Here is a 26,598-nt window from a genome sequence, read left to right as displayed (position 1 = left end):
TTGGTTGCTTGAACGGCCCATTTTGGCAAAATAAGGAGTAGAACGGACCAGATATCAGTTCCGGTAGTGTAGGTAGGGGGGGTCAATGGAAAAAGTCCTCCGAAAAATCGATCCCCGAATTCAGTACGGACACCTGAAAAATCAGTCCGTGCATGTCCGTGCTTGTTTATGGGAGAGGGAATCCTGTGATTGAAAAGGGGGTGGAGAGATTAGCGACGGTGTCAGGCAGCCAAGGTGGCGAGTTGAGGCGGCCTCAAGAGGATTTGGCAGCGGAACAAAAGCAACGGCAGAAAAGGCAACGGAAAGTAGTGGCCCTTCCAATGTCATCAAATCCCCTTGACCAGACTTGAAGGGATCTATTTTTAGAGGCAAAGTTCAAGCTCATTGTCGTCACACGGATGAGCGTGACCCTTGATCACCATGGTAACAAGTGCTCAGGGAGGACGAGCAAGAAGAAAGAAAAAAAGACAAGACTCCTCCCTCGCCCTTCTCTTTTCCTGTCGTGGATCCGTACTTTGTGAACACCGCCGGATCTTATGCCGGACCCCAAGGACAACTGGGGGTCCGTGAGCCACCATAAACTTGTCATTTCACTTTGTCAAAAGTACACCCCCCCTACCCCCCATATTTTATCTTAGAAAAATCTCACTTTTTCCGTGTAAAATTAGACATTTTTATCCCGAGAAAATAGCTTTATTCTTCTAAAGATTTACGAATAGAACACTCATTTCTTCTCATAACATCTCCCCCCCCCCCATATGAATTTATTGTAATGTTTCGTCTTTAGCAGAAATTAAGTTTACTTGTATACTAACGGCGTGAAGATCACAGGGGGCGGTTCTTGCAAATATTTCTAGTGTGTGTACGGTGAGGCCAGCAGCGCACCCAAATGCCGTACCGGTGCACGCAAGCTCAGAGGAACCGATTCACACATCCGTTCTCCGTGAGTGACGGTCGACATCGCAACCCGAGTACTTTGCTCTCCGGATGCTCCACCCAAGGAGTCCACCTTCCCCCAAAGGCCCGAAATTAAGGACGTCCCTGGAATGAAAATTAGTGGAGGCTCACGGGCTGCCTTCACAAAGATCAGCATTTAAGTGCGATTCATGGAAAGCCGAATGTTGTTCTCAAACGTGACGGCAAGCTTGCTGTCCCATGCAATGACTGTCGACACTTGTAGATTTTCTTTTTCTAGCTTTATTGAAATGTAAGGAGGGACCAACGAGTGACAATACGGAATTGTACAAACATCCACATGGAGAGAAAGTGAAACGTTTCGGACAAGCTGCCGACAATGAGCGCCGGCTCCTCCCGGGGCTCAGCGGTTGATTCTGTACGTGCGGATCTTGCGGCTGAGATTGCGAGCCAGGCGGTCCACGGCGCTGCCGACGTGTCCCAGCTCCTTTTGGGACGTCAGGCCTTCGATGTTTCCGCTGTACCACAGCACCCAGCCGCCCAGCGACAGCACCACCAACAGAGCGCCTGTGCACAACACAGGTTACAGTTTTTTTCTTGTTGCGCAAAACGCTCATTTTGGACTTGAAATGTGCCTCTTCGGTCATCATGGCCAAGACTGTCAGAACCACCAGACATTTTTTGGTTTTGTTTTGTTTTTGCCGCCACACAGGGCCCAGTGCTGCTCAAAATGTTTCCCACCCCAGAGACTTATCTGCTGGGAAACTTATGCCCACCAGGTTGCCCTAAGGTCTGCCCCCGCCCCCGCCCGACCCTCCTTCACCCGCTTCTATTTTCCTCAATATACATCACATGTCACTGACATACAGAATGTACTTTTCAAAATTCTTATGAATCAGTGTTTTTAAGCTTTAGTGGGGAAAAAATGCTTCAATTCAATGATCAAGTGGCTGTGATGGAGAGTCCATTCCTGGACTCTGCAAGGTGTGCGCGCGTATACCAGTGTAGACAAGAAGGTCGCCAAAGTCTCGTCCTTTCACTTCCAGAGGGGCGAAGACCCCCAGTAGCAGGACGGTGCCCCCCAGCACGTCCATGAGCACGGCGATGGCCAGAGCCAGTTTGCAGTGGGACAGGCCGTCACACAGGCCCATGATGGCTGATTTTGCAGGTGAATGAGCAGCCTTGCAGAAATTAAATTAAAAATATTTTTGGACGCCAAAGTCATGTCAACGATTCGTAAGGCCTTCAACATAGAGGTGAAGTAAGCAACATAGAGGCTTATGCAGCAAACACACACTCATAGATTTGAGCGACGAGTTTTTGAAAAGCGGTCTGGAGTTACATGCATCCAAGTTAGACCAGAAACGCAAAATGTGTAAAAGATCATGACACACCAATGGGACTTACTTTTTATATTTGCACGGTATCAAATCCTTCCTTTTAACGTCTTTAATCTTTCCTTGAGAGCATTTCGAACCACTTTCTTTTTGTTTTTGTTCTCACTTAACTTTCTTCACTTCCGCATTTTTTTACCTGCACCCCGCCCATATGTGACGTCACCCCACTTTTTGCATGCGGGGTGCGTCAACACGTCGACGAGCACAATGAGCATCCGGGTACTTGAGGCAGGAGCCGTAATGGTGTACTGCGCATGCCCGTGAGTCTGACCACCTGTCGGGACTTCTTATAATCAAGTAATTGGTCGTATTACAGAAGAATAAACCTCAAAGTTTCCCTCGACTTATCGGGCGACAAGGTGAACGCCAAAGTGTCTTTATGTGCTCCGTTTGCAGGATGAATCCAGCGAGCAACTCGGACGATGCGAGCATGCCAGGTAACGGCCCGAAACTTTTCATGGCCGACAAACTGCGAGATGCGTTTCAAAATGTTTCACGAGCAAGAATGTCGCCTATAGAGGAGAGCCAGAATCTTCTGTCACTTATTTTTTATTGAATGTACTTTTTTTTGTTTCCTTTTCTCAAAAAACGCACAGGAATGATTTGTGTTATGACTCCTTTACTGATTTTTTCGTTGTCCGATATCAGACTCGGGTAACGGACACGTGCAAGTGGAAGCGTTGAAATGCCCTCTTCCCGGGTCGATCCGAGTATTAGACAGTTATTTGCCTACTACTTATGTCAATCACATGTATTAGAAATTGCTGGGTGTTTATATGCCCGCTACTTTTGGTTTGTCTCAGGTAATAGACTGCGCCAGGTGCCACAGTTTATGTCTGTTACTTGGGCCATTCTCAGGTTATCGACAGTACCAGGTGAAAGAGTTGATATATAAAACTACTCGTTGGGTCAACCTTAGAAAATGGACAGTGTACACACACACACACGAAATCAAATCGCTCCCATGTTAAACTTGTCAAGTGTCGAATTTGTTTCATTAATGCCTTTAAAATGACAATGAGGTTATAGGGATAACTTGAGTATTATATCAGTAAATGACAGTTCTTTTTTTTTGTTTGTTTTATAAATAGTTGTTAAGCAATGAGCAGCATTTTGTGATCTTCCCCATGATGATTACAGCTTAGCAAGACTTTGTTTTTATTTTATCTTATTTTATTTCATAACTCTTGTTATTTCCATCATTTCGGATGTTTATTGAGCAGACTAAAGCACAACTGACTTTGGAGCAATTCACTCAGAATTACTGTTACTCCACTGTTAATCTTCACGTCGTCGATACAAAATAATAATGTTCACATGTGACTGATATGATCGTGTAACGATATGTTTAGAATTGCCGTTGTAATTTGCAGTGGTGTGCGTTTGTACTGTGACATACTGAGTCCTATTCACTGTATCGTGTGGCTATGTAATGTACGCAAAATATTAAGAATCTCGATATGAAATTAGGGATCCGGTGAGAGTGTGTCCATACAAGTTACTTGTTATTTAGACTAGTGTTTTGTTCTGTTTCATGTTATCAGCTCATGACATGGCGACTGCAGCAGGAGAAGAAGGAGAAGGAGGAGGAGGTTTGTACCCAGAGTGTTACGAGGTGTGTTTCCTCATCAAGGAGGACATGGAGAGTCTCACCTCCGACCAACCCGGCCAACAAATGCCGGACGGTACGGATCTCGCAGTGAACAAAAATGACAAAACGGGAATGATTCGGCTCAATCTCTGGGATCGAAATAAAAGCCTGTCGTCTTTCTCCCGCATCACTCTAACCAGATGCTCTTTGTTGTTAGATCCCAGCATGCAGGAGGCGCCCCCTTCTCAGTACAGCCCCTTCATCCTGGTGTCCAACCTGCGGGCTCACCTCTACGTGGCGCTGGAGAAGAACGCCTGGCTGCAGAAGCGCATCGAGGAGCTCGAGGAAGAGCGCAACTTCCTGCGCTGCCAGCTGGACCGCCTCATCGTCGGCATGCGGGGGCTGGAGGATGAGCGAGGGGGTTTGTCGCACCTTCACCTTGAGCTGCGCCTTTTATGCGTTTCTCGTATCCGTGTATTGTTGTGTATCACTTAACAGTTTGCTAACAACGTGGCTGCAAACAGAGACAAGCTATTTGTAACTATTGACAATTTAGACATTTGGTCACTGCTTTGGAAAGACAGCCACAATATGAGGGAATCAGATTGTATCAGCTGACTGTGAGGAAAATGTGGCGCGGGGAGGGGGGGCTCTCCAAATAAGAAACCAAGCGTGCTTGGTTCAAGTAGTATGTCGCTCCCAGTTGGAGTGTATTCTACTGCTGACATATCAAAGAAAAGGGAATGAAACATTGTGTATCCAGGCACCATTTTGCAATTGCCGTCGACTGAAAATGACATCACAGTGCCTAAGAGCTCAGGTAACAACCAATCACAGCTCATCAGTTTTCTGGGTTTGCTAAACTGAGCCGTGCTTGGTCGAGACTTGAGCGCCGAGCAACTGTGATGTAACTTTTGGTTAACAGCGAGTTGCAAAATTGAATACATGGAACATGTTATTGTCACGAAAACGGTTGACTTGACTTCCCCTTTTAAGGCAACAAAAATCCAATTGAAAATGTAGTTTTGTGGCAAAGTCATTTTTTTAATTGTCAGAGTGTTGTGGCGGGGACCCGCGTGGTGTGAAGATGCAGCCTGCCAGCCCCACTCGCCCCCCCTCACCTATGACCACCCGCTCCAGAATGACCCTGAAACGCCTGCAAGGACCCGGACAGCGGCCACACCATGGAACTGCCATCCCTGGTGAGGAACATATGACGGATAAAAAAAAAAAAGTTTTGGTGGATCTGTTGATGTACAACGGTACAGTGAATTTTCCTGACTGCAGTCATGCAAGAGTTTCACCTGGAGGAGCAAAACTTCTACACGGACGACGAGTACTTCGAGGAGCAGGAGGACGAGCAGGAAGAGGACGACGAAGAGGAGGACACCTTGGTGGAGGCCAACATCAAGAAGAAGGGCCGCGGGCGAGCCGGCGAGCCCAGGATGAAGATGAGGAGGATCTTTCGCATCACCCACGGCAGGGAGAGGCAGAGAGGTGAGAGCTCAAGGCATCAGCATGGCATCCGGGCTTCAAAAGTGGAGAAGAATATCAATTCAAAGCTTCTGGTCAACATCCGGTTCTTGATGTGTGACCCCAAACAACTGAACTCCCTCGCAGTCAAAGACCCGGACGGTGTTTTGATCCGCTACAAGAAGATCCTGACCACCTACCAGCGTGTGAGAAGCATGTCCCGAGCTTTCCAGATCCACGGGGTGGACCGTAACACCATGGCTTCCACATCCCCCATTGCCGAGCTCCTGCTGGTGGCGCCAGACAAGGTCTCAGTTCTTTCTTTCTTTTTTTTTTTTTTTCCTAATGTTCTTCGGTGGCGGGCCGCGCGTTTGCTACACGGGCCTCTTGAGCGGACGATTGTCGTCACATCACAGTTAAACCGACTTGATAAAATAAGACGAGAACATGAAAACAATGTTCAATATTTATTTGACAACTGACAATATTTGGATTTGAAATGATGTGGTCAGTACAGTGGAACTCCTCTACAAAGAAATCAATTTTGCAGCAAGATAGTTTTCACAACAGGGGTTTTTTCACTGCAGCAAATTTGATCTCAGATGTAAACACACACAAACTTTTGTGTACACGCACACACAAACGTATGTGTACTCTTAATTTTTATTCCGATAGTGCATAAGTCCCCTCCGTGAGCCGTCACCTTACCGTGGTGGAGGGGTTTGTGTGTCCCAATGATCCTAGGAGCTAAGTTGTCTCGGGCTTTCTGCCCCTGGCAGGGTCACCCATGGCAAACAGGTTCTAGGTGAGGGACCAGGGGGGTATTTTCGCCCATGTAGGTTTCGTTGTAGAGGAGTTTCACTGTACTTCATTGTGTTAAAGCAACACACATCCACACACATGCTGAAATATGATTGGACCGTAAAAATAATTGAGGAAATAAATACATCTACGAAACATAACCGGACTGTCCGGACTGAATACTTGGTGACAGTACGCACTCATTCCTTTGACTGCCGCAGATGGCCGAAGTGGGCGAGTTTGAGGCGACCAAGGAGAAGCTTCTGGACTACGCCAGACGCTGCTACAAAATCATGGACGAGCAGACACACGACAAAGTTCAGACCATGAAGAAAAGTCACAAGCTGCTGCCTATCTCCTACCGCTTCAGGAACTGAAGCGCCCCACAGCCAAAGTTGACCCTTTGACCAGAAGTAAAATGTGCACTTCGATGGACTTCCGCGTGTTGCGTGAAGCTACTTTATTTATCCATTTATTTATTTTTCTACTTTATTCAACATTTCTGGAGGCAAGTCCCAGTGAAAGGATAAGAAGTGACCTCAGTTCTTTTGAGATCCGTTTTATTTATGCCTTCGAGTTTACACGGCATGTACATTTGGAAGTCGGATTGCCAAACGTGTTGCACGCTCCTTAAGTTGTTCTGGTCATTGCCATCATGTTGGGCAAATAAAAGTTGACATTTTTGCAACAAGTTACCTCGACTGTTTCATTATGTGTTGATTTTGACGAAGTGCTTTCGAAATTTCAATTCAAACTGAAACGTTGCTGGATGTTGGTGAAATGGAAAATTGGCTCGTGCCGGGTTTCCCTGGTGTTGACCTCTTGTGCTAAATGCTGAAGTTCGACAAATATTTTGTTTTGTTTTTTTCGAAAGATAACATGAAATACATTTGATTTTCGACGCAAATGCATGTTGGGTTAAAAATTCGATTGAAATTTTGCTTCCATTCCTAAAGCGTTTCCCGTCAGACAAGGACAGTACAGTGCCCACCCGAGGAAAAAAAGGTACTTCTGTAACTGCCGCTTACTGAATTTTCTGAATATTTAGAATCAGCAAATTCAAACTGACAAACACTATTTTTGGTTCCTGTTTCCCAAATGCACTTTTGATTTTGTGAAATTCCCCACTTCACATCAACAGAGTTCCTTGGGAATAAGTTGGCGCCAGCGGTCCTGGATGGTTCGACTAAACGCCGGACCGGAATGTTGATGGAGAAAAACTCACACACGTTTGGGTCAAGCTGTAAATTGTTTTATTTCACACATTTGCATGGACACGCCATCTGCTGATGGTTTGCGTTGTTCCTTTGAATCTCTTACAGGCAGTCCTGGGCCATCCGCGACATTCGAGCGCAGAGCAAACTCGTTTTGTTTCTTTGACGCCAACTGTCACGTGGATAAGAACAGGGGAAAGGAAAGAGGAGGAGAAGCGCGTAGTGGATTATCCCGGCCGTGAAGAAGTCTTCATACTTTCTTTTCAAACTACTCTTTCAATACTACGATAACAGTGCACGTCTGGCTTTTAAACTCCACCTGCAGGTGTGTGTGTGCGCGTGTGTGTCTGTGAGCGTGTGCGTAGGTGCGCACGTGTCCATACAGCATCATCCCCCTTGGGTCATAAGAGTCCAGTGCAGAGGCTTTTAACTTGCATGTGAGTTGCCCTTCGTACATGGCTCAGTGTGTGCGTGTGCGTGTGATTTTCACAGGACGCTGGGGTTCCTAAAGTTGTGTCCTGCAAAGCGGGCCTGGTCTCCCAGCTCCTCCTCGATTCTGCGGGCAAGAAAACGGAATGGAGTGAGGAGCAAATTGCATTCTGGGAATTGTTCTGCTGATGATGTCACCAGGTGTGGCCCGAGTGCCCCCCCCCCGCCATTAGCATTTGCTGGCTAATGCTAAAGTAAGTTTTAACTGGATCTGATCACCGAACCTCCCGCAGCTTCACTCTTTTTCATTCTCCCTCCTCCTCCTCCTCTCCCTCACGCTTCCTCATCCCTGCCGACGCAAACGATTGTGGGCCTGCAGGTGCGGCCACTGACCTCATGAGCTGGTTGTATTTGGCCAACCTTTCGGACCTGCACGGGGCGCCGGTCTTTATCTGCAACACACACACACACGCACAAGTCAAGTTGAAAGTCTTTGAGGATAGCGCGTGTGCGCATGCGTGTGCGTATGCGTGCGCGCGTACCTGTCCGGTACACAGTCCGACCACCAGGTCTGCGATGAAGGTGTCCTCGGTCTCCCCGGAGCGATGGCTGACCATGACGCCCCAGCCATTGGCCTGAGCCAGTTTACACCTGCAGGGGGCGACTCTCGCATGAGAAGGGGAATGGGAAGTGGTGGCATCTTGCTTGTTTCATCGCCACGGTGACCGTCAGTCAGGTAACAGACATCATCTTGATTTTGTTTAGCTCGAAGACATTGTAGTTTATGATATGTCTTGCAAGGGAAGTTGGGGCTGGAAAGGAGCCAAAACCCCAACCTTGGATTGAGAGTCCAATTGACATTGAAAGCCGACTTTGAAACCTTAACCTTGGCTTCAAATCCAAATTTCAGAGGCCAGCCCTTGTCTTAAGGCCCTTTCTTGAGAGCCTAACTCTTGTTTGAAATCCCAATCCGCAATGAAACCCTGACCCTGCCTTGAAAGGCGAACATTAAACCTTAACTCTTGTCCCAATTCAAAGCCGAAGTGAAAAGGTGAACTCTGGTTTGAAAGGCTAACTATAGTTTAAAACCCTACTTTGGGATCCTAACCTTGGCTGGATACCTCAACGCTAGTTTGAAATGGAGGTTTCAAATGATCGCATTAATTGCGAATATGTAATTACAATCATATTTCGCGCGTTATGTTTTTTAATCGCGTGAATCTAAATTTTAATCTCTAACTTTATGGTTTCTATAGGTGATAACAATCTTTTGATCTGCCTCAGTAATGTAATGAATTTAAAAATGAAAATGGGGGTGTTCTCAGCATTTTTCAGATGAGATTAAAATATATATTCATGAGATCAATTAACTTCAGATAGATCATAATTAATTCATCTCACAATTTTTTTAATCGCTTGACAGCACTAGTTTGAAATCCTACTTTGAAATCCTCGCCCTGGCCTGAAACCTTCAAGCACTGTAAATCTTTCACTCTGGACTGAAGTTTGAAACCATAAGACAAGTTTGAAGGCCTCATTTGAAAGCCAAACCCTGGTTTGACACCCGACCTTTAGTTTTTAATGTTTGAGTTCTTGTTGTTGCTCGTTGCCATTTTTGCGTTTGTGTTGCGTACGCTTGTATGGCCTCGCTGACGGAGCCGATCTGGTTGACTTTGAGCAGCAGGCAGTTGCAGGCGCGTTCCTCGGCCGCCTTCTCGATGCGCTTGGGATTGGTGACCGTCAGGTCGTCGCCCACCACCTGGATGCCAACCTGGGCCGTCAGACGGGTCCAGGCCTCCCAGTCGTCCTGGTCAAACGGGTCCTCGATGGACACCACTGGCGGAGGACAGAGGGTGGAGACACGTCACACCGGGTGGGGGGCGGGGGGGTTCCAGCAGTCCCGGCAAATCTCGTTGGGTCAGGGTCCACCCACCCGGGTAGTTGTTGACAAAGCCCTGGTAGATGTCGGCCAGCTCCTCTGCGCTGACGTAGCGCTTGGCGTCCGGCGGCGACTTGAAGTCCAGGTCGTACTTGCCCTCACGGTAGAACTCTGAGGCGGCCACGTCCATGCCCACCACCACCTTGTCCGTGAAGCCCGCCTTGTCGATGGCGGTCTGAAGAAGGTCCAAAGCTGGTGGCACCGCAATGACAGGGACAAACGTCATTGTTGTCACCCGTATTATCATCTGAATTGATCTTGACGTCAACGTCATGCACGTCAACATCATGAGCATCGTTGACATTGACAAAGTCCTCATTGGCATCATTTCCGATTGTTGTCGACGTTGTCGGTGACACAGTTGACGTGAATGTCATTGGCATGGAAGGCATCTCTCTCATCATCCTCACCCTCGCTGTTCTCGAGGATGTTGGGTGCGAATCCTCCCTCGTCCCCCACATTGGTGGCATCCTGTCCGTACTTCTGCTGGATGACGCCCTTTAGCGTGTGGTACAGCTCGGAGCCTATCCTCAAGGCCTCCCTTCACCAAGAGCGCAAACAAACACACAGTCAGCCGGGCGGAACCACACATTCCGTCTTTCAAAGTCTTACTTGAAGGACTCGGCGCCCACAGGAAGCACCATGAACTCCTGCATGGCCAGCTTGTTCCCGGCGTGAGAACCTCCGTTGATCACGTTGAACGCCTGCACGCGACAAGGCACGTCGCCAAAGTAGATGGGGAATAGGAGGGGGAGGAGCAAGAGCAAGTGAGGAAGCGGAGGAAAAGACAATGAAAAGGAGGAAGTGAGCAAGAGTAGCAGGTGAGTGCTCAAGTATACATCTTGTCCATATTTTGCGACTCACGGGCACGGGCAAAACCATTTCCGTGTTTCCAGCCAGGTCGGCGATGTGTCTGTAAAGGGGCACGTCCTTGTGGGCGGCGCCCGCCTTGCAGACGGCCAATGACACGCCCAGTATGGCATTGGCCCCGAACTGAGCTGCGGGCCAGTCACATGACAGGAAGCCATTTGTCACATTCTCGTGCAAACTTTGCGCCCGCAGAAAGACTGTCCAGAAGTCCGGCACACCAATCTTACATTTGTTGTCTGTGCCGTCCATCTCAATCATTATGTTGTCCAGCTGCTCTTGTTCCACCACGCTGATGCCCTTCACACACACACACACACACATCAGGAAATGTGACCAGGGTTGTCAATAGTCACCGTAATACTCACAGAGGCGATAAGCGCGGGACCCAACGCGCCGTTGATGTGTCCGACGGCCTTGAGGACGCCTGAAGTGCGCACGGGAGAGAAGAAAAACAAACTTTTCATGTTCATTTCAATCCAAAGACAGGCGGCGAATCCCACACGAGGCCACCACGGAGGCCAGAAAAATCTCCCGACAGACCCCAGACTCAGTGCGGGGTGGCCATCTGCCTCCATCGCTCGCGGTGAGATCGAGGACAGCGAGAGAGGATAGCAAGAAATGAAAGCACAATCGAGAGATTGCAGCGAGGCTCCTGGTTGCCCCCTCTTGGTGACGTGTTGAAGTGCGCCCACTAACCTTTTCCCTTGTATCTGCTCTTGTCTCCATCCCTGAGCTCCAAGGCCTCGTAGATGCCCGTCGATGCGCCACTGGGAACCGCCGCGCGAAAGACTCCTGCGCGGCAAGATGAAAAGTTGCCTTGTAGGTAAGTTATTGAAAGCATTGGTGGCGCTAATGCACCTTGAAGCTGCTTTCCCAACAGACCAGCACAGAAGGACAAGGAAGGACACTAGATTTGGCGCAGCCGTATTTTGTGCAAGCAAAAATCCGTGCTATTAGCCATTCGCCCATCTATGGCGTGTCGCGTTAAATGCTAGCATCAAGCGAGTTAAAGATGTTGTGGTCAGTATTCAATGTTGGATTGCTTTTGGTTTCATGTCAGTGTGCGGTTGGGTTCACCTTTGTCGGTGCGGAGGTCCACCTCCACTGTGGGATTCCCTCGGGAGTCCAGGATTTCCCTGGCCACGATGCTGACAATCGACATCCTGCTGGAGACGCACAGGAAGAGAGCAGACAAACTTACCGTCAACGCGCAGCATGCTCAACGTCACGTGACGGAACGCGGGGACACAGGTGAGCCAACTTCCTGTGTATGCTCCGCTGACTTCGCATCACAGCGGCTTGATGAAGTGATCCTTTCAAGCCCAAGTGGCCAAAATGTTGTTTTCTTGATTTCTTCCCACCTGCCTGCTGTCTCATGGTTATTCCAAGCAGACACCGTTACAACAAGATGTGCTAAAGTGTAAACCTGATGGACATTTGGAGTTTGATGACTTGAGCGAGCGCCAACAAACTCCAAATGAACTTAGAATTTGACGGCTGTAATATGTTTGAAAAAAAAGCTGCACCGGGTGGCAGAAAAGACGGCCAAAGTTGGGGCGTGCTCATCAAACGGGTGAACCGGCTAACTGGGAAAAATGCGGGTGCCATGTTCGGCGAGGAAAGGAATTGCTCGGTCATTCACAAGCAAAGATGCGGCGAGGTTCACCTCTTGGTGAACAACTGCGTGAGAAAATAGTTCAACAGTTTAACTCTTTCATTCCACAAGACGTACTTTTTAAAATTAGGCCCCGCCTACCAAGGACGTACTTGTACGTCAAAGTCTTTTTTTTTTTTGCGTCATAGAGAGGAGGAGAGTCTGATGCAATCTGCGAATGAGAATAAGCCATTTGCATTGTAAATCATGTAAAAAAAGTGACCAGTAGGTGGCAGTGGTGCCTCATGTGCTTGAAATGCATGCTTTTACAAAATGCTCTTTTTCTCCGTTTTTTTGCCCAGGAATCGCCATTTCCATGAAACTTAGCCATTTTGTAGTGCCGATTGCTGAAGAATGGAAAAAGAGAGAAGCAATTTTTTTTCTGCTGAAAGAAGCGAGTCCAAACTTTATTTTGGTAGGGTCCATGTTGATATAGCATTAGAACCAAATATTCTGTGGCCCTTGCAAGATCAGTCAAAATCCAGTAAAACGCTGGGATTGAGGGGGTTGCTCCAGTGAAAATGGCTGCGATTGAATGAGTTTTTAAGGAGAATGTTCTTCAAAAAACAATAGATTGAGGGATTTCGTCATCTAGGCTCTGTGGTATCATCGAAAGGATCAGAGAATCTGGAGAATCTGCAGGGAATTGTCGATTACACGGGAACCCATGCATATTTGCCGTTGGACATTCGCAAAAAACATTTTGCTGTCTTTGCACTCAAGCCAAAGCAATAAAAGTAGTACTTTAGTGCTATCTTATCGCCCAGGAATGCGGAATGTACCCATTTGCTGAATTTGGTCATGTGACGTTTGTAACGTGAGCCCGTTGGGGAACGTTGACGTCAATTTCAACCGACAGCTCGGCAGCAGTGCCGTTTGTCTGACCCCTGAGATGGAGGAAAACAGGCTTGATTCTTATTCCGCCAACAGTGAGGATAAGCGGTGCAGATAATGGGGGGTTGGACAATGCTTTAATTCCTTTGATTCGTGTGTTTACAGCTAACTTCAACCGGGAGTGACAGCTTGAAGCAAGCACGACGCGCGCCTTTTTCGGAGAACTGTGCAAGTATCTTCTCATTTCCTCAAAGTGATGTTATACAACCGTCTCCCGTTTGCTCCTTGCCACAGAGATGGCACATATCGTCTTGGCCTGAATATAAGACGGCCCTGATTATAAGACGACCCCCTCTTTTTCAAGACTCAAGTTTGAAAAAAAGACTTTTTGAACACCAAGTTAATTTTTATATAGAAAATAATTACAGTACATCTAAAACAAATGATTACAACAGTATATTTGAGAGAAAACGCATGTTATTTTGCCTCATTCAAATCTAAAGTGCAATCACATTCATAAATGAATGGCTTCTGGCTTTTGAAATGTAAATGACATCATAACTTCTCCTCAGCTGCCGGTTAACCTGGCCGATCTTCGACCCACTTTTCTCCAGATTGTCGCTACGTTTCTCCATTTTCTGTTATCTCCTATTATTTTCTTCTCTTTTCCTTCTTTCCGCTATTTTTCATTTTTCTTCTTCGTGCTACCGCTATTTTTATTTTTATTCTTCGTGGCAGGGGTTCACTTTGGCCTGTGGAGTCAAGTTCAGCATTCGCTTCAATGGTATCTGGCGCCATCTAGCGTCGTGGATGGTTATAATGTCTAGACCCCGAATATAAGACGACATCCACCTTTTCAGTCTTATTTCAATGCAAAAAGACGGTGTCGTCTTATATTCGGGCCAATACGGTATATCGCCAAAGCACTCTTTTTGCCTCTGTTGTGAAAGCGCTCTGTGACGAAAGCTCCGTTGAATCAATGAAACCGATCAACTCACTTCAACCTAGATCAGGATGGCGTTGGAGTAACACTTGTGCTCTGTTTTCGCAACAATAGCTTGCGCTCATTTTCATGATTGGTATTGGACAGAGGTGAAGGAAATTAATCCGGGGGAACCCATCTGGGTCGGGAGCCTTCCATTTCACATCGGTGAAGTCCCTAATGTAGTGTCCCCTGAGTGCGTCCCAAAAGAATTGGCGCAGTTCTTTGGTTGTCTGCTGGAATCCACTCAGACGTCTCTTCCTTTTCCTTCATTTCCCTTCGCTTGCTTGCTCGCCTGCGCGTTGGCGCATGTTACGTAAGCCCGCGCGGCGCGAGGGTGGGAGGACCCTGAACGCATCACCACACCTTCCTCCTTCCACAGACCGCAGTGCTTGCCACTTAGCAGCAGCACATCCTGGGTAAAGCCACACTGGCGACATTTTTTAGCCACTGTCGGGGAATGTTGGATTCCCCCCTCCCCATTATTTCATTGAGAACGCATGACACATAACAGCAAGTGACGTGTTTTTTTTTGTTGTTTTTTTTTAATCTGTCCGTCCGGGCTCACGCACGATAAGGCAGGCAGATTAAGACAGAAATGTCGTCGAGAGAGATGGAAGCTAAAATGGAGCCAGAGATAAATAATTAAAGGGGCTAGTTTGGAGACAGAAGGCATGCGGCACATGCACGCCCGCGCGCCAGGGGGAAGTGGAGCACGCGCGCGTCCGTGCCTTCATTGAATTTGTTTCAAGTGGACAATCGACTCCTATTTTAAGACTACAAGCTGATCAATTTATTGATTTGAACGTTTGACTTCCGGCACGGAGTGCCAACAACACACTACATTTAAGCAGGTCATGTGCGCGCACACGTACACATTCACCTGACAGCTATTTAATATGAACGCACTGAAGATCTGACATCGAACACACGCACACACACACACACACACACACACACACACAAATGCTTGGACATTCCTACTTGAACACACAGACAAGCATTTTCTTTGCAATATACACACTGATGTGAAAGAAACACATGCGCACACACGAAGTAGAAATGAAAGTAGAATGGGCAAAATCCCTCACGTGTGACAACTCTGATGCCCCAACGGTGTCAACACACGTCCTCACGCACACTTTATTTATTTTTTTTTTTAACGATGCGCACACCCTCACCATGACAGAATTACTGGAGCCACACACACTCTTGCTAGAATAATGCACACACACACACAAGATATTTCTGCAGCGTCGATGCATCCGAGCGCACACACGCAGCATAGCACTAAAGATGGCGACGTCATCGTTACCTGCCTGCCGTACGCGTCTTGGCGAGAGCCTGAAATGCTTCTGGAGCCCCACAAGCAGCCAGCGAGGAAAACAGGGCGGGGGGGGAGACGATGGGGTGTTTGGGATGGAGGGGGAGGAGGATGTGATGATGGAGGGATAGGGCTGAGGTGTAGAGGACGAGACGAGTAGGTTGGGGGTGTACTCTGCAGTGGGGTCTGTTTTACTTGTCTTACATAATCCATCCTCCAGCAGAGAGAATCCTCCCTCCTTCCATCCAAAACAATCGCACCAGCAGTCACGGTGCTGCTCATGTTACAGCTAACTCAATGCGATGTGTGTGCGTTGGGTATTCATGCAATATTGTAAAATGTGTGTCTGCAGTATTGTGCTAAATGTGTGTGTGTCGAATGACACCTTACATATGTAAAACAACTGCCGAAATTTGCCTGACGAAAGAGCGCTTAGCTTCATGCCAACAAATGCCACAGACGGGCTCATGGGTGTCATTGTTGATGTGGCTTCACAAATCCTTCAAGCAACACACAGTGGTGCGGCAACGCATGTCGAAAGACAAATCACAATACTCGCAGTCATATATTGTGTCTAGTCAGCGAAAAACGGATATTCGGACAGCACTTACCAGTATCACTGGACATACACTTCTTGGCGTGTGTGTGTGTGTGTGTGTGTTTGTTTAATATTGCCCCCAGGCGGCTGAGGCACACACACCCAAAGGCATGACTTGTAAGCTTTTGAGGAAACACGTGGCTGTTCAAAGGATTTTTTTTCTTGCACTTGCAAGCAAATATTTGAGATACCAGCCTTCTATGGTGTTGCAACAAAATGACACGTTCGATATAAGAATAACCGCAAGCATATATTCTTTATCCTCTGCAAAGTAGAAGTAATCTTTCTGCAGATTACCGAGTCATTTTTTTAGCATCACTGAATCTCTGCTGCCACTAAGTGGTGCACACCAAATAGCGCTGCAATGGATTCATCTTGATACATAAACTGTTGAATAATTCATTCCACGTCATTATGACGTATTGATGTATTTTGTATTTTTTTTACAAGGAGGGCTAGTTCCCTCATTTGAAAAACCCCCATAACTCTAGATTTAAATTTGTTTTTGGGGAGGTTGGATTGGATTAATGGCATTTCCATTCATTTCAATTTTGTTCCAGTGTTCTGAGTGAGGCGGCCCGGTAGTCCAGTGGTTAGCACGTCGACTTCACAGTGCAGAGGTACCGGGTTCAATTCCGGCTCCGGCCTCCCTGTGTGGAGTTTGCATGTTCTCCCCGGGCCTGCGTGGGTTTTCTCTGGGTACTCCGGTTTCCTCCCACATTCCAAAAACATGCATGGCAGGCTGATTGGACGCGCTAAATTGTCCCTAGGTGTGAGTGTGGGCGTGCATGATTGTTTGTCTCTGTGTGCCCTGCGATTGGCTGGCAACCAATTCGGGGAGTCTCCCGCCTACTGCCTGAAGGCAGCTGGGATAGGCTCCAGCACCCCCCGCGACCTTAGTGAGGATAAAGCGGTTCAGGAGATGAATGAATGGATAAATGTTCTGAGTGACAATTCATGGTCACAGAATTCATTAATCTCATATTTTAAAAGGTTCCACTGTGTATATTCTCTTTTTTGTTTTTTTTTTGTCATGAAAAGAATGAAATGCGTAGAGTAAAAATAACTGACATTACATTTTCAGTGTTCTAATGCTGATCGATCTTTTTGATGAGGACTTAAATCGATCAAGGGAGTCAAGCAAAAATATAGGTGCACATATATACAGCAGCTCCTATATTTTGTTGTTCTACTTCTTCCTTTCATAACTTTGCTGCTGTGAATCAGGAATTTCTCCATTGCTAGACTAGGGTTTCTTATCTTATCTTATCTTATCTTATATTAATGTGACATTATTTAATTACCAATAAAAAACCCAATAATTTAGTGCCAAAATGTATAAATACGTTTTGGATGGTTTTTTTGTTTTTTTTTCTAAAACCAAAGGGCTTTGTGCACCTCATCGAGGCTGTCCAATGATTTCAGTATGATGAAGTACCACCAGATAGCAAGAGTGGCTTAGATCAGATCTTGGTTGCACAGTGTGAGTGGGTGTGGGGTGTGGTAGGGCGATCCCATATCGCGAGGTGACATGCGTACGCAGTGTGGTGTTGAGAAAGATGGATGAATACCAGGAGAGAATTCTACAATAGCGCTTTTTCAAATAAAAAGTGTGTATTTGTGTGCCTGCGTGAACACACCCACGCAGGCACACAAATACACACAAAGTTCAATATGCAGAGATCATGGGTGCTTTTTTCGGTTGCTTATGTTGTTATTTAGTAGGAAAGTATTATTTAGATATTTGAGGTATCACAAATGCAAAAAAAAAAACAAAAAACGATGTGAAAGTTCTCTTTGAAATGCATCCTTTTACAAAAACCTCTTTTTGTCAGTATTTTTCTTGAAAATATGTATTTTCAAGAAACTTACCAATGTCCTACTGCTGTTTGATAAAAAATGGTATCCATCCATTTTCCAAACCACTTTATCCTCACAGGGGTGGCGGGGGGTGATGGAGCCTATCTCAGCTGTCTTCAGGCAGTCGGTGGGGGGGACACCCTGAACCGGTTGCCAGTCAATCGCAGGGCGCAATAAAAAATGGTAAAGAGTAGAAATGTATTTTTTTTCCCCTCTTCTTTCATCAGGAAAGACCTTTTGGTAGTTTCCATGCTTATATAGGTAGAGAACTAAATTTTTTGTAAGCCTTCAAAAATTTGTCAAAATGGTCAAAAATGGCTGGCACCGACCTCACAATTTGAGAGATACACTGAGTGAGTTAAATATTACAATAAATTGGAAGGAGGCATATTTGTAACAAAAAAAAACGATCTTTTAGGTCAAGGACGCAATGCAAGCCAAGTGAACAACTTCCAACCACAGTAATTGAAAAGAAAAAACACAAATTCGATATTGTTAGAAGCAAGTACATACTGCATACATGTACTTTTGTTTCGGCTAAAAATTGAAATTGTTTACATTTGACTTATTGTCGCCTCCTGAATCAACCCCTGAATTAAGAGTATGTGGTTTTATAAAGCAATCCAAAAATACCTGAACAAGTCCGACGGGATTTAATCGCAACGCTACTCACATTTCCTGATTCCCGCGCTGGCTCGGAAACTATTGGCGAAAAGCACTCGAACGCAGCACGACGCTTTTCTGCGTTCAGCGGTTTAAAGTCATCAAGGAAGGTAGGATTACTCGGGCACAAATTCGACTTTCACCACACCATCGACACGTTTCTGAATACATCAGAGAAAAGAAAACCAAGTGCGTATGAGCGAACCAAACCAACCGACCGGCACCCAAACGAAAACCACAATTACTGGAGAAAACTACGAGTTCGACAGCTAAAGCTGACCAGCTAACTGTGTTATCTTAAAAATAAATAAAATGTCCCCAATTTTTTTAATGGCAATTTTGACGCGTCGTTTGTCCCCCAAAAAGTGGCAAGCTGGCTTGTTGTGGGTGTGTACTTGGTGGATGTGACTCACCTAACTAGCATAACAATACTTTGCGTTACGTTACATTTACTTGTCAAATGTGTTTCGGTCGTGCCCAGAGTCGACTAATGTTAACCACTCCCCAACTTACTTAAATTGTTAAATGACTATTTATGGCGCACTTGAACCAAAGAAAACCACAAAAAGTCAAATCATATATTTTTGATTATGCAAACAAAGAAATGGAGAACTATTTTATCATTAAATATGAAAGAGTAGCAGCCTTGACATTGCATACCTGTCAACTTTTCGGAGCGCCAACCTGTATAAACTACCAAAAAAATCCTTATAAAGAGCAAAAAATCCTTATAACATTCCAAAGCATTTTATATGTCAAAATAACGGCAGAAAAAAAACCCACGAAATTTTCAATGATATTTATTGTAGATTTCCATAATACAATGTCTGGTTAATGTCTAATCATCATTCTACTTAGTGGCATTACTGTGTTCAGAGTTGTAATCCTGCGTTACTTTTTTCACCAACTCATTTGGAGTTGGTGAAAAAAAAAACCCGGAAATTTTCAGAATCCGTCTGATTTGTGCGATACGGCCATATACGTAAGATTCACCACAAAATCCGTATGAACTATGGCTAAACCGTATGAGTTGACAGGTATGACATTGGCAGTAGGCTTGTACATGACTTTTTCTAAATACTTTTTCTTACTTACATTACATCAGAGATGGGTCACGTTGAGAAATATAGTTTCGTTTCGTTTATTTATTGAACATAAAACATACAGTAATAATTTGACAGAAAGTAAGGTAAGTAAAATAGTAAAAAGGAAAGAATCAGTCGTCATTCAACACAATTATGTTCAAGGCAGTAGGAAGAAGTAAAAAACGTATCTCTTCCTACCCCGTGTTATGTATCTATATATAAATAGATCCTTTTTATATCAATCAAAAAAGAAAGAAAGTAAGAAAAAAGAAGTCTCCATTAAGGCTCATGCTTTACCCTTAACGGTGATATTTTTACAACTTTTAGTTGTATCGGGATTTTGTACATACACACCCTGGCACTCTTGTGTCAATTTTCTTTTGTATTCATAATGGATATTGCAGTACCTTTCTCTATTTATCAACTTAATTCTGATTTATTATTATCTTTAATTAATGTTTAGAATTTATCACCTTAACTCTGATTGATGTAGGTAGTTTGTACTATTTTTTTGAATTTGATTTTGAACTCAGCAAGCGATTTACTCATTTTCAGGTCCGTTTCGAAATTATTCCACAGATTAACACCTTTGACAGATACACTTCTTTGCTTGATGTTTGTTCTTGTTTTGGGGTTTTTGAATAAGTTGGTACCTCTTAATTCATAGCAGCTTTCTCGAATTTTGAAAAACTTCAGAATGTTTTGGCAGAGCAGGTTATTGTGTGCTTTGTACATTAATTGGGCGACTAGTCAACTAGGTCATAAAACGATTTAATTTGATAAATAGTGGATTTGTGGGTTCTGTATATTTTGATCTATGAATAATTCGAATTGCTTTTTTTTGTAGTTTTAGAATAGGGAGTGTGTTTGTTTTACAGACATTTCCACACAGTAGGTCATATATGGTAATAATAATGAAGAGTATAATGTGTACAAAGATCTCTTATTTAGCACATCCTTGGTTTTGTAGAGGATCCCTATGGTTTTGGCTATTTTTCTTTTTGCGTTATCGATATGTGGCTTCCAACATAGTTTTGAGTCTATTACGAATCTATCTCATTTGAGTTTACCATAATTTTAGCTTGGTGTTTGATTGGTCTTGTGCCAAAAACATTTAACTTTTTTTCAAGTTAAGTGACAATTTATTTCTGTCGAACCAGTTTTTAAATTTGTTTGTATGTACTTAAGTTAGAGTACTGTTACGAAAGAATAATAGAACACAATATCAAAAGTGATTTGGAAGAAGTACTTGATAAGAAACTACTCGTTTACTGAGTTACTTGTAACTAACCAACGTATTATTTTTTTTAAACGAGCATTAACATAAAATAGACAAAATCTGATTCTCCAATGTCACTTGAACTAAAAAAAAACCACACACACAAAGAAGTTGAACATTTGGAAAATCACACCAAAGAAATGCCCTTGAAGTGACTTTTTTTTTGTTTACACACGTGAAACCACACAACAGGCTCATCACAGATCACCTTGCAAAACAGGAACAAGGTACCTCAGAGCATGGGCGTTTCTTCTAATCAAAATCCGTAAGTAAAAGTAACAAGTAGGTTAACATTGAGCGAAGACTGCTGCTGTTGGCATAAGTGCTGAACTCGTCATGGTGATGACGATGAGCTAATTATGGCCAACCAGAGGGAACTAATGACGAGGTGCGTTCCATCGCTGCGGGTTGTTTTTCAAGTGCTCTTTAAATAAGAGTTGAGTTGCGTTAGCTCTTGACTGGCAAATGTCCAGGTGGATGTTCCGACATCCTGTACGTAGTTTTCAGAGCATTCCCAAACTTTCACCGTCAAATTGTCCAATGAAGAGAGATTTAACACCCTTAGCGCCTCACTCCAATTCCTACACAAATAAATGAGTTTTACGGGAGTCCGACTCATCTTCAACTTTGAGCATTCTCGCACAATTTCCACACAAGTTCCATTCTCTAGTTCGGGGTTACTCTTGTGAATTGTTCTCATGATTGTGGTCTTTTTCTACTCTTCAGATGCAGAGCATCAAATGCGTGGTGGTGGGCGACGGCGCCGTGGGCAAGACCTGCCTGCTCATCTCCTACACCACCAGCAAGTTCCCGTCGCAATACGTCCCCACGGTCAGGCGCAAACGTCTTTCTTTCGTTACCTCCGGGCTCAAACTAACACTTTCCGTCAGCTATATCATTTGGTTGAATGACGTGTCGCGCTCATTCACTTCCTCCCCTTGAAAAACGCTGGCTTATTTTCCCTGCGCTTTTCTTTCAAGCGACCTGTCGGCATGATGTAATAATGCAGTTCCAATAGAAAATGACCCAACCCACTGCGATGTTGGTCAGGGTGCTGATCTTTCAGATTAGGCGGGAGGTTTTGTTTTTTGTTTTTTAATGCTGAACTGGTCACCCAGTCAGTCGCAGAGCACATACAGAGACAAAAGACCATTCACACCGTCGCTGAGTAGGAACAGATCCCATGCTGCCCTCACACAGGTCCGGCGTGTGTACCACTACACCACATGTGTCAAACTCAAGGCCCGGGGGCCAGATCTGGCCCGCCACATCATTTTACGTGGCCTGCGAAAGCAAATCAAACATGTCTACTTCCATGCTGCTTGCTAAAATCTCGACCAAAATTTAAAATTCTCATATGTAATCAATAAGAGACATATTGTATTGTATTTTTTGTCAGAAACAGACTTTACAATTTTTAACCTTTTGTTCCTTTTTAGCGTTTCATTATTACATTCTTACTTTTTTTCTGGGAAAAATAAGACTGAAGGTTTTTTTTATTTTTAACTCATTCAGTACCAGCCAATTCTGGACCAAGTCTGAAAAGACGTATAAAAACGTCTTTGGGAGTGAATGAGTTAAGTATGACTTTTTTTTCCCAAAATATACAGTGTTATCCCCCAAAAATTCAACCTTTTTTTTTTTTTTTCTTTTTTGGTCAAACAGTTATTGTGGTGCTTTGTCAATAGCCACAAACAACGCTGCTGCCTCCACATTCAACTTTGACCCTTTTCGAGCCTCAAGCGTAACCTCCTCCTCCTCTGCGTGCAGGTGTTCGACAACTATGCCGTGACGGTGATGATCGGCGGCGAGCCGTACACTTTGGGACTCTTTGACACGGCAGGTAAGGCCAGCGCACATTCGAGCGTCTGTCGTGGCGCACCTTGTTGATGGCCGCGTGTCGCCCCGCAGGCCAGGAGGACTACGACAGGCTGCGGCCGCTGAGCTACTCTCAGACGGACATCTTCCTCGTCTGCTTCTCTGTCGTGTCTCCTTCGTCCTTTGAGAACGTCCGCGAGAAGGTTGCTCGCAGAGCTGCCGGCTGATTCTAGCCGAGCCTCCGCATGTCATTTTCATGGTGTTTACTTCACAAAGGCTGTTTGGGGTTCAGCGAAATGCCATTCTCAAGAGTGATGACATCTCGTCACAGTGGGTGCCCGAGATCTCCCACCACTGCCCGCGGACGCCCTTCCTGCTGGTGGGCACGCAAGTGGATCTGAGAGACGATGGCAACACGCTGGAGAAGCTGGCCAAGAACAAGCAGCGCGCGCTGAACGCCGAGATGGGCGACAAGCTGGCACGGGAGCTCCGTGCCGTCAAATATGTTGAGTGTTCGGCGCTTAAGCAGGTGAGTTGGGGGTGGAGGCGGGCTGCCCGGTCAAGGTCAGAAAAAAATATTTTTGTCCAATTTTACTTTGTCCAAAATTCAACATTTTTGGAGATGGAATATTGCGCCTGATGCCTGAAAAATGTATCAGGAGTTGATTTTTTTTTTTGGGGTGCCCCCCCCCAACCCATATTAATGATAAATAAACTAAAAAAAAAGTCCCTTGGTGTGCGGCAGAATAGCTCCCCACTTTTTGTGAGAAGTCGACGAATAAGTCTTTGGCAATATTCAGCGTCACCGCCTTCCACTTGGGCTCCTTAGCTGACATTCGCAAGCGACGACAAAATGATTCCTCTCATTACATCTCGTTCTGAGCGAGAAATTGAATTAAAGCTGCTCTTTGAAAAATTGTCACGCTGACACCGCAGACAGGGCTTTTGTTCACAAAATCGGCGGGGATGAACTTACCACAACAGAAGCCACAAATAAATGGTGGGCGGGGCCAATGGGCAAGTTTTCTTTCTGCGCTGAATGTGTTGACGATGATTTTGTGTTCTCGCTCAGAGGGGCCTGAAGAACGTGTTTGACGAGGCCATCCTGGCGGCCCTGGAGCCTCCCGAGACCAGACCTAAGCGGCATTGCGTCCTGCTCTAACACGCAGTTCGGCCTGGAAGCGGACGGTCAGGTGAACCTTGGTGGGTGGGGCTTGCTGGGTGGGCGGGGCTTCCTGGGTGGGCGTAGTCTCTAAGCATACGGCGCGACACACGTGGAGGTGGCTTTGTTGTCTTTGCCACCTGGGAAACATTTGCCTCAGAAAAACTCTGACCACACGTCACTCAACTTGCCATCTTTAGGCTTTGTTCATCTTCCAAAGCCGCATCTGTGCGTCCAACAGGATTGCCAGGTGAACGCAAACAGAATTGATTGAAGACGCATGCGGACGATTCTCAATTTTTAATCCAATACAATCCATCGTTACTCATATTGCTCTTTCACAACAGCCGCAGCTGTAACAAACACAACATATAAAATAAAACATGGACAGTTAGGCAATTTTAACCACTTTTACCGCATACACTACAAATGATCAGCTCATCATCAGCTGGAAAGGCCTGAAACGATCATGAACAATTGAATCAGGTGTGTTGGAGTAGCTTTTTAAACGGGCAGGATTTGGCTCTCGAGGAACCGGAGTTCCCTACAACTGTTACAACGGGTTGATGTCCTACATTGTCATTGCTAAGTTGCGTTGTCGGCCACTCCACACGTTCTATCGGCAGCATTGTCAGTTGCAAACCATGATGGATTCCATCCATGCACTCATATAGTTTGAATGTTTTCGTACAGGATTACATCCATGTACATGGATCATACTTTGAATGGAATGTTTTTTATAAACAACAGCCAGAGTTATTCATTGATTGACGCACCGACCTTTTTTGCAAATCTCAATTGGTGTACATTGGGCCCGGTCACAAATATATACAGTATGTATGTATGTATATGTATCAAATTTGTGACCGGGCCCAATGTACATACCTCGGTTTTCGACCATAATCCGTTCCAGAAGGCTGTTCGAAAACCCGATTTGTTCGAAAACCGAAACCACGCTCTTAAAAAAAAAAAAACCAAAAAAAATCTTTATTGAACACGTCTGCTCACAATGGAACGCTACACGAGGAAGCGTCACTTCCTCGTGTAAGGAAGGCGAGAGGAGTCAAGTGGCGCATTCAAGTGCGCTCAGTTTGGTCGAGAACTGATTTTCGGTCGTAACCCGAGGCATAAAAAACTCGAAATTTTTGGTCGAAAACCGATTTGGTCGAGAACAGAAACGTTCGAAAACAGAGGTTTGACTGTATATATATATATATATTTTTTTTTTCTTTTCTTTTTTACTCCAAAATGTTGTGAATAAGTAGGACAATACCACCACTTGGTGTTTTACACAAAAAAATGGGAGTTGGTGTTCCAACAAGCAAACAAAAAAAAAAAACATCCCCGCAAAAAAATATATAAAGAAATATATAACAATTGAAATTTCTCCATTGTGAGACGAATAAAGGTTCTCTTAAAACTGCAAATATGCGAGGGTGCACTGTTCTGTAAAAACACGTTTAAAAAAAAAAGATGGCTTTGAAATGTGCAATGTAGCGTGGGCGCCAAAACGAAGTGCAATTTATTGGGAGTTGGCTGTACACCTCCCTGGTGCAATCTGTCGTGCAATAGCACTTAGTACCTCTTGAGGAGCTCAACTTGAGTGCCCTCCTTCGGCCAGTAGAGTGTCAGAAGAAATTATGTAGGACTTTTTTTTTTTTTTTTTTCATGGTCTTTGTAAAGTTGGCCAGAAATAGTGTCATTCACAATTTTTGTTCTTCGCTTTGACTTTGTGACAACTATGACTAAAAAATAAAAAATCTGCTGGCAAATAAACATAATAATGGAAAAAAGACACAAAAGACCTGACTCTTGTTCTTTCCTATTTCTCCTTATAGTGATTGACACATTTGTTCTCACTCTCTGTTTTAACTAAATCTATCAATTGATTTCACATTTTTGGGGGCAAAGGGCATGTAACAGGGGAATGACATTCCAATTGAATCAACACAAGGTCTCGATGTCTTATCTTTGTTCTCAATGAAGAAGAAGCCTGCTCCCACGGGTGACGCTGGAAATATACTCCTTGAATGCTTCTTGCTCTTATTTTCCAGTTCGGCAGACTGTGAACAATGGGCATGGCAAAACCAACTCCGATTTTAATTGCGGGTAGGCTCCAATTAACGTCTGGATTATGAACCTTTAACCAAAGGACGCTTGAAACAATCGGAGCCGCGCGGGAAGGCATGAGAAAAAAAAACAAAAGTGATTTCCTGAGAGTTTGAGCTGAAGACAACTGGCAGTGCGTTTGACTTCCGCCAGGAAACGCCTGTCAAGATTAGTCACTCTATTGACTTTGTTAAATTCCTCTGTCGGACAGGCAAGAGCTTCAACCACGCACATAGCAAATCTGACCCAGACAAACAGGAAGTTTGAGCCCGACAGCAAAATAGCACTGTAAATAATACAAATGTTCCCCTGGAGGGATTGGAATGAGTATCTTAATATTTGGGTGTGAAATGAAGGGAGAGTTTTCCAGGTGATGATGTGATGCAGTACCTTTCAGTGAGCTCCAGGGGGCGGGCCTGCCCTGCCTTTGAGAGTGAACGTTATTCAAATGAGATGGCTTCATTTTGATTGGCAGATGCATAACTTTGTCATACCGCCCCCTCCTTCCCCATCACGCATCACTTCCGCCTTTCAGAGTCCCGCCCCCACAACAACACTAAAAAGAATTAGAGTACTCGAAAAATGTTGCGGTAGCCTGTTT

At 45.0% G+C, this 26,598-nt stretch overlaps 4 protein-coding genes across 7 annotated transcripts; 2 read left to right on the top strand and 2 right to left on the bottom strand.

The window, feature by feature from the left end:
- Positions 1-1,174: 1,174 nt before the first annotated feature.
- tmem238a (transmembrane protein 238a) lies at positions 1,175-2,066 on the bottom strand. Its single transcript, XM_086136112.1, has 2 exons — positions 1,916-2,066; positions 1,175-1,482 (listed from the first exon to the last, which is right to left on the bottom strand). Exons 1-2 carry the CDS (start codon positions 2,064-2,066, stop codon positions 1,319-1,321), a joined length of 315 nt encoding a protein of 104 aa, XP_085992238.1. The 3' UTR covers positions 1,175-1,318.
- A 26-nt stretch (positions 2,067-2,092) lies between these two features.
- Positions 2,093-6,868, top strand: LOC147191178 (coiled-coil domain-containing protein 106-like). 3 transcript variants are annotated; one of them, XM_086136105.1, is made up of 8 exons: positions 2,093-2,572; positions 2,709-2,749; positions 3,857-3,997; positions 4,121-4,324; positions 4,959-5,105; positions 5,191-5,400; positions 5,524-5,684; positions 6,399-6,868. In XM_086136105.1, the coding sequence occupies exons 1-8, from the start codon at positions 2,301-2,303 to the stop codon at positions 6,552-6,554; spliced, it is 1,332 nt and encodes a 443-aa protein (XP_085992231.1). In that variant the 5' UTR covers positions 2,093-2,300; the 3' UTR covers positions 6,555-6,868. The 3 variants fall into 3 exon arrangements, with proteins under 3 accessions (XP_085992231.1, XP_085992233.1, XP_085992232.1); XM_086136107.1 differs by having other exon boundaries at positions 2,440-2,609; XM_086136106.1 differs by having other exon boundaries at positions 2,440-2,749.
- Positions 6,869-7,413: 545 nt separating this feature from the next.
- On the bottom strand, positions 7,414-15,580 carry LOC147191177 (gamma-enolase). Of its 2 annotated transcripts, none has more exons than XM_086136619.1 (13): positions 15,415-15,580; positions 11,707-11,795; positions 11,326-11,421; positions 10,995-11,053; positions 10,857-10,926; positions 10,624-10,757; positions 10,372-10,463; positions 10,170-10,300; positions 9,754-9,951; positions 9,455-9,656; positions 8,363-8,471; positions 8,214-8,272; positions 7,414-7,947 (listed from the first exon to the last, which is right to left on the bottom strand). In XM_086136619.1, the coding sequence occupies exons 2-13, from the start codon at positions 11,789-11,791 to the stop codon at positions 7,878-7,880; spliced, it is 1,305 nt and encodes a 434-aa protein (XP_085992745.1). In that variant the 5' UTR covers positions 11,792-11,795; positions 15,415-15,580; the 3' UTR covers positions 7,414-7,877. The 2 variants fall into 2 exon arrangements, with proteins under 2 accessions (XP_085992745.1, XP_085992746.1); XM_086136620.1 differs by having other exon boundaries at positions 11,707-11,792; positions 15,415-15,578.
- A 2,963-nt stretch (positions 15,581-18,543) lies between these two features.
- Positions 18,544-25,682, top strand: LOC147191176 (cell division control protein 42 homolog). The gene is made up of 6 exons (XM_086136441.1): positions 18,544-18,654; positions 21,635-21,739; positions 22,679-22,751; positions 22,820-22,929; positions 23,058-23,255; positions 23,799-25,682. Exons 2-6 carry the CDS (start codon positions 21,635-21,637, stop codon positions 23,886-23,888), a joined length of 576 nt encoding a protein of 191 aa, XP_085992567.1. The 5' UTR covers positions 18,544-18,654; the 3' UTR covers positions 23,889-25,682.
- The last annotated feature ends 916 nt before the right edge of the window (positions 25,683-26,598 follow it).

The sequence above is a fragment of the Hippocampus guttulatus genome, chromosome 18 (assembly GCF_054856545.1).
Source record: "Hippocampus guttulatus isolate MCC_2025c chromosome 18, RoL_Hgut_1.0, whole genome shotgun sequence".
Lineage (NCBI taxonomy): Eukaryota > Metazoa > Chordata > Actinopteri > Syngnathiformes > Syngnathidae > Hippocampus > Hippocampus guttulatus.
The sequence above is the reverse complement of the archived record's forward strand: the minus strand, read 5'-3'. Positions and strand labels throughout refer to the sequence as shown.

Coding starts and splice junctions, on each gene's coding strand:
- tmem238a (XM_086136112.1), bottom strand. CDS start 2,066: ATGGGCCTGTGTGACGGCCTGTCCCACTGCAAACTGGCTCTGGCCATC. Junction 1,483..1,915: donor CGACCTTCTTGTCTACACTG/GTATACGCGCGC, acceptor TGTTGTGCACAG/GCGCTCTGTTGGTGGTGCTG.
- LOC147191178 (XM_086136105.1), top strand. CDS start 2,301: ATGACACACCAATGGGACTTACTTTTTATATTTGCACGGTATCAAATC. Junction 2,573..2,708: donor ATGGTGTACTGCGCATGCCC/GTGAGTCTGACC, acceptor CTCCGTTTGCAG/GATGAATCCAGCGAGCAACT. Junction 3,998..4,120: donor CGGCCAACAAATGCCGGACG/GTACGGATCTCG, acceptor CTTTGTTGTTAG/ATCCCAGCATGCAGGAGGCG.
- LOC147191177 (XM_086136619.1), bottom strand. CDS start 11,791: ATGTCGATTGTCAGCATCGTGGCCAGGGAAATCCTGGACTCCCGAGGG. Junction 9,952..10,169: donor CATCCTCGAGAACAGCGAGG/GTGAGGATGATG, acceptor CGGTGCCACCAG/CTTTGGACCTTCTTCAGACC. Junction 8,273..8,362: donor TCGGACTGTGTACCGGACAG/GTACGCGCGCAC, acceptor TGTGTGTTGCAG/ATAAAGACCGGCGCCCCGTG.
- LOC147191176 (XM_086136441.1), top strand. CDS start 21,635: ATGCAGAGCATCAAATGCGTGGTGGTGGGCGACGGCGCCGTGGGCAAG. Junction 21,740..22,678: donor CGTCGCAATACGTCCCCACG/GTCAGGCGCAAA, acceptor CTCTGCGTGCAG/GTGTTCGACAACTATGCCGT. Junction 22,930..23,057: donor TTGAGAACGTCCGCGAGAAG/GTTGCTCGCAGA, acceptor ATCTCGTCACAG/TGGGTGCCCGAGATCTCCCA.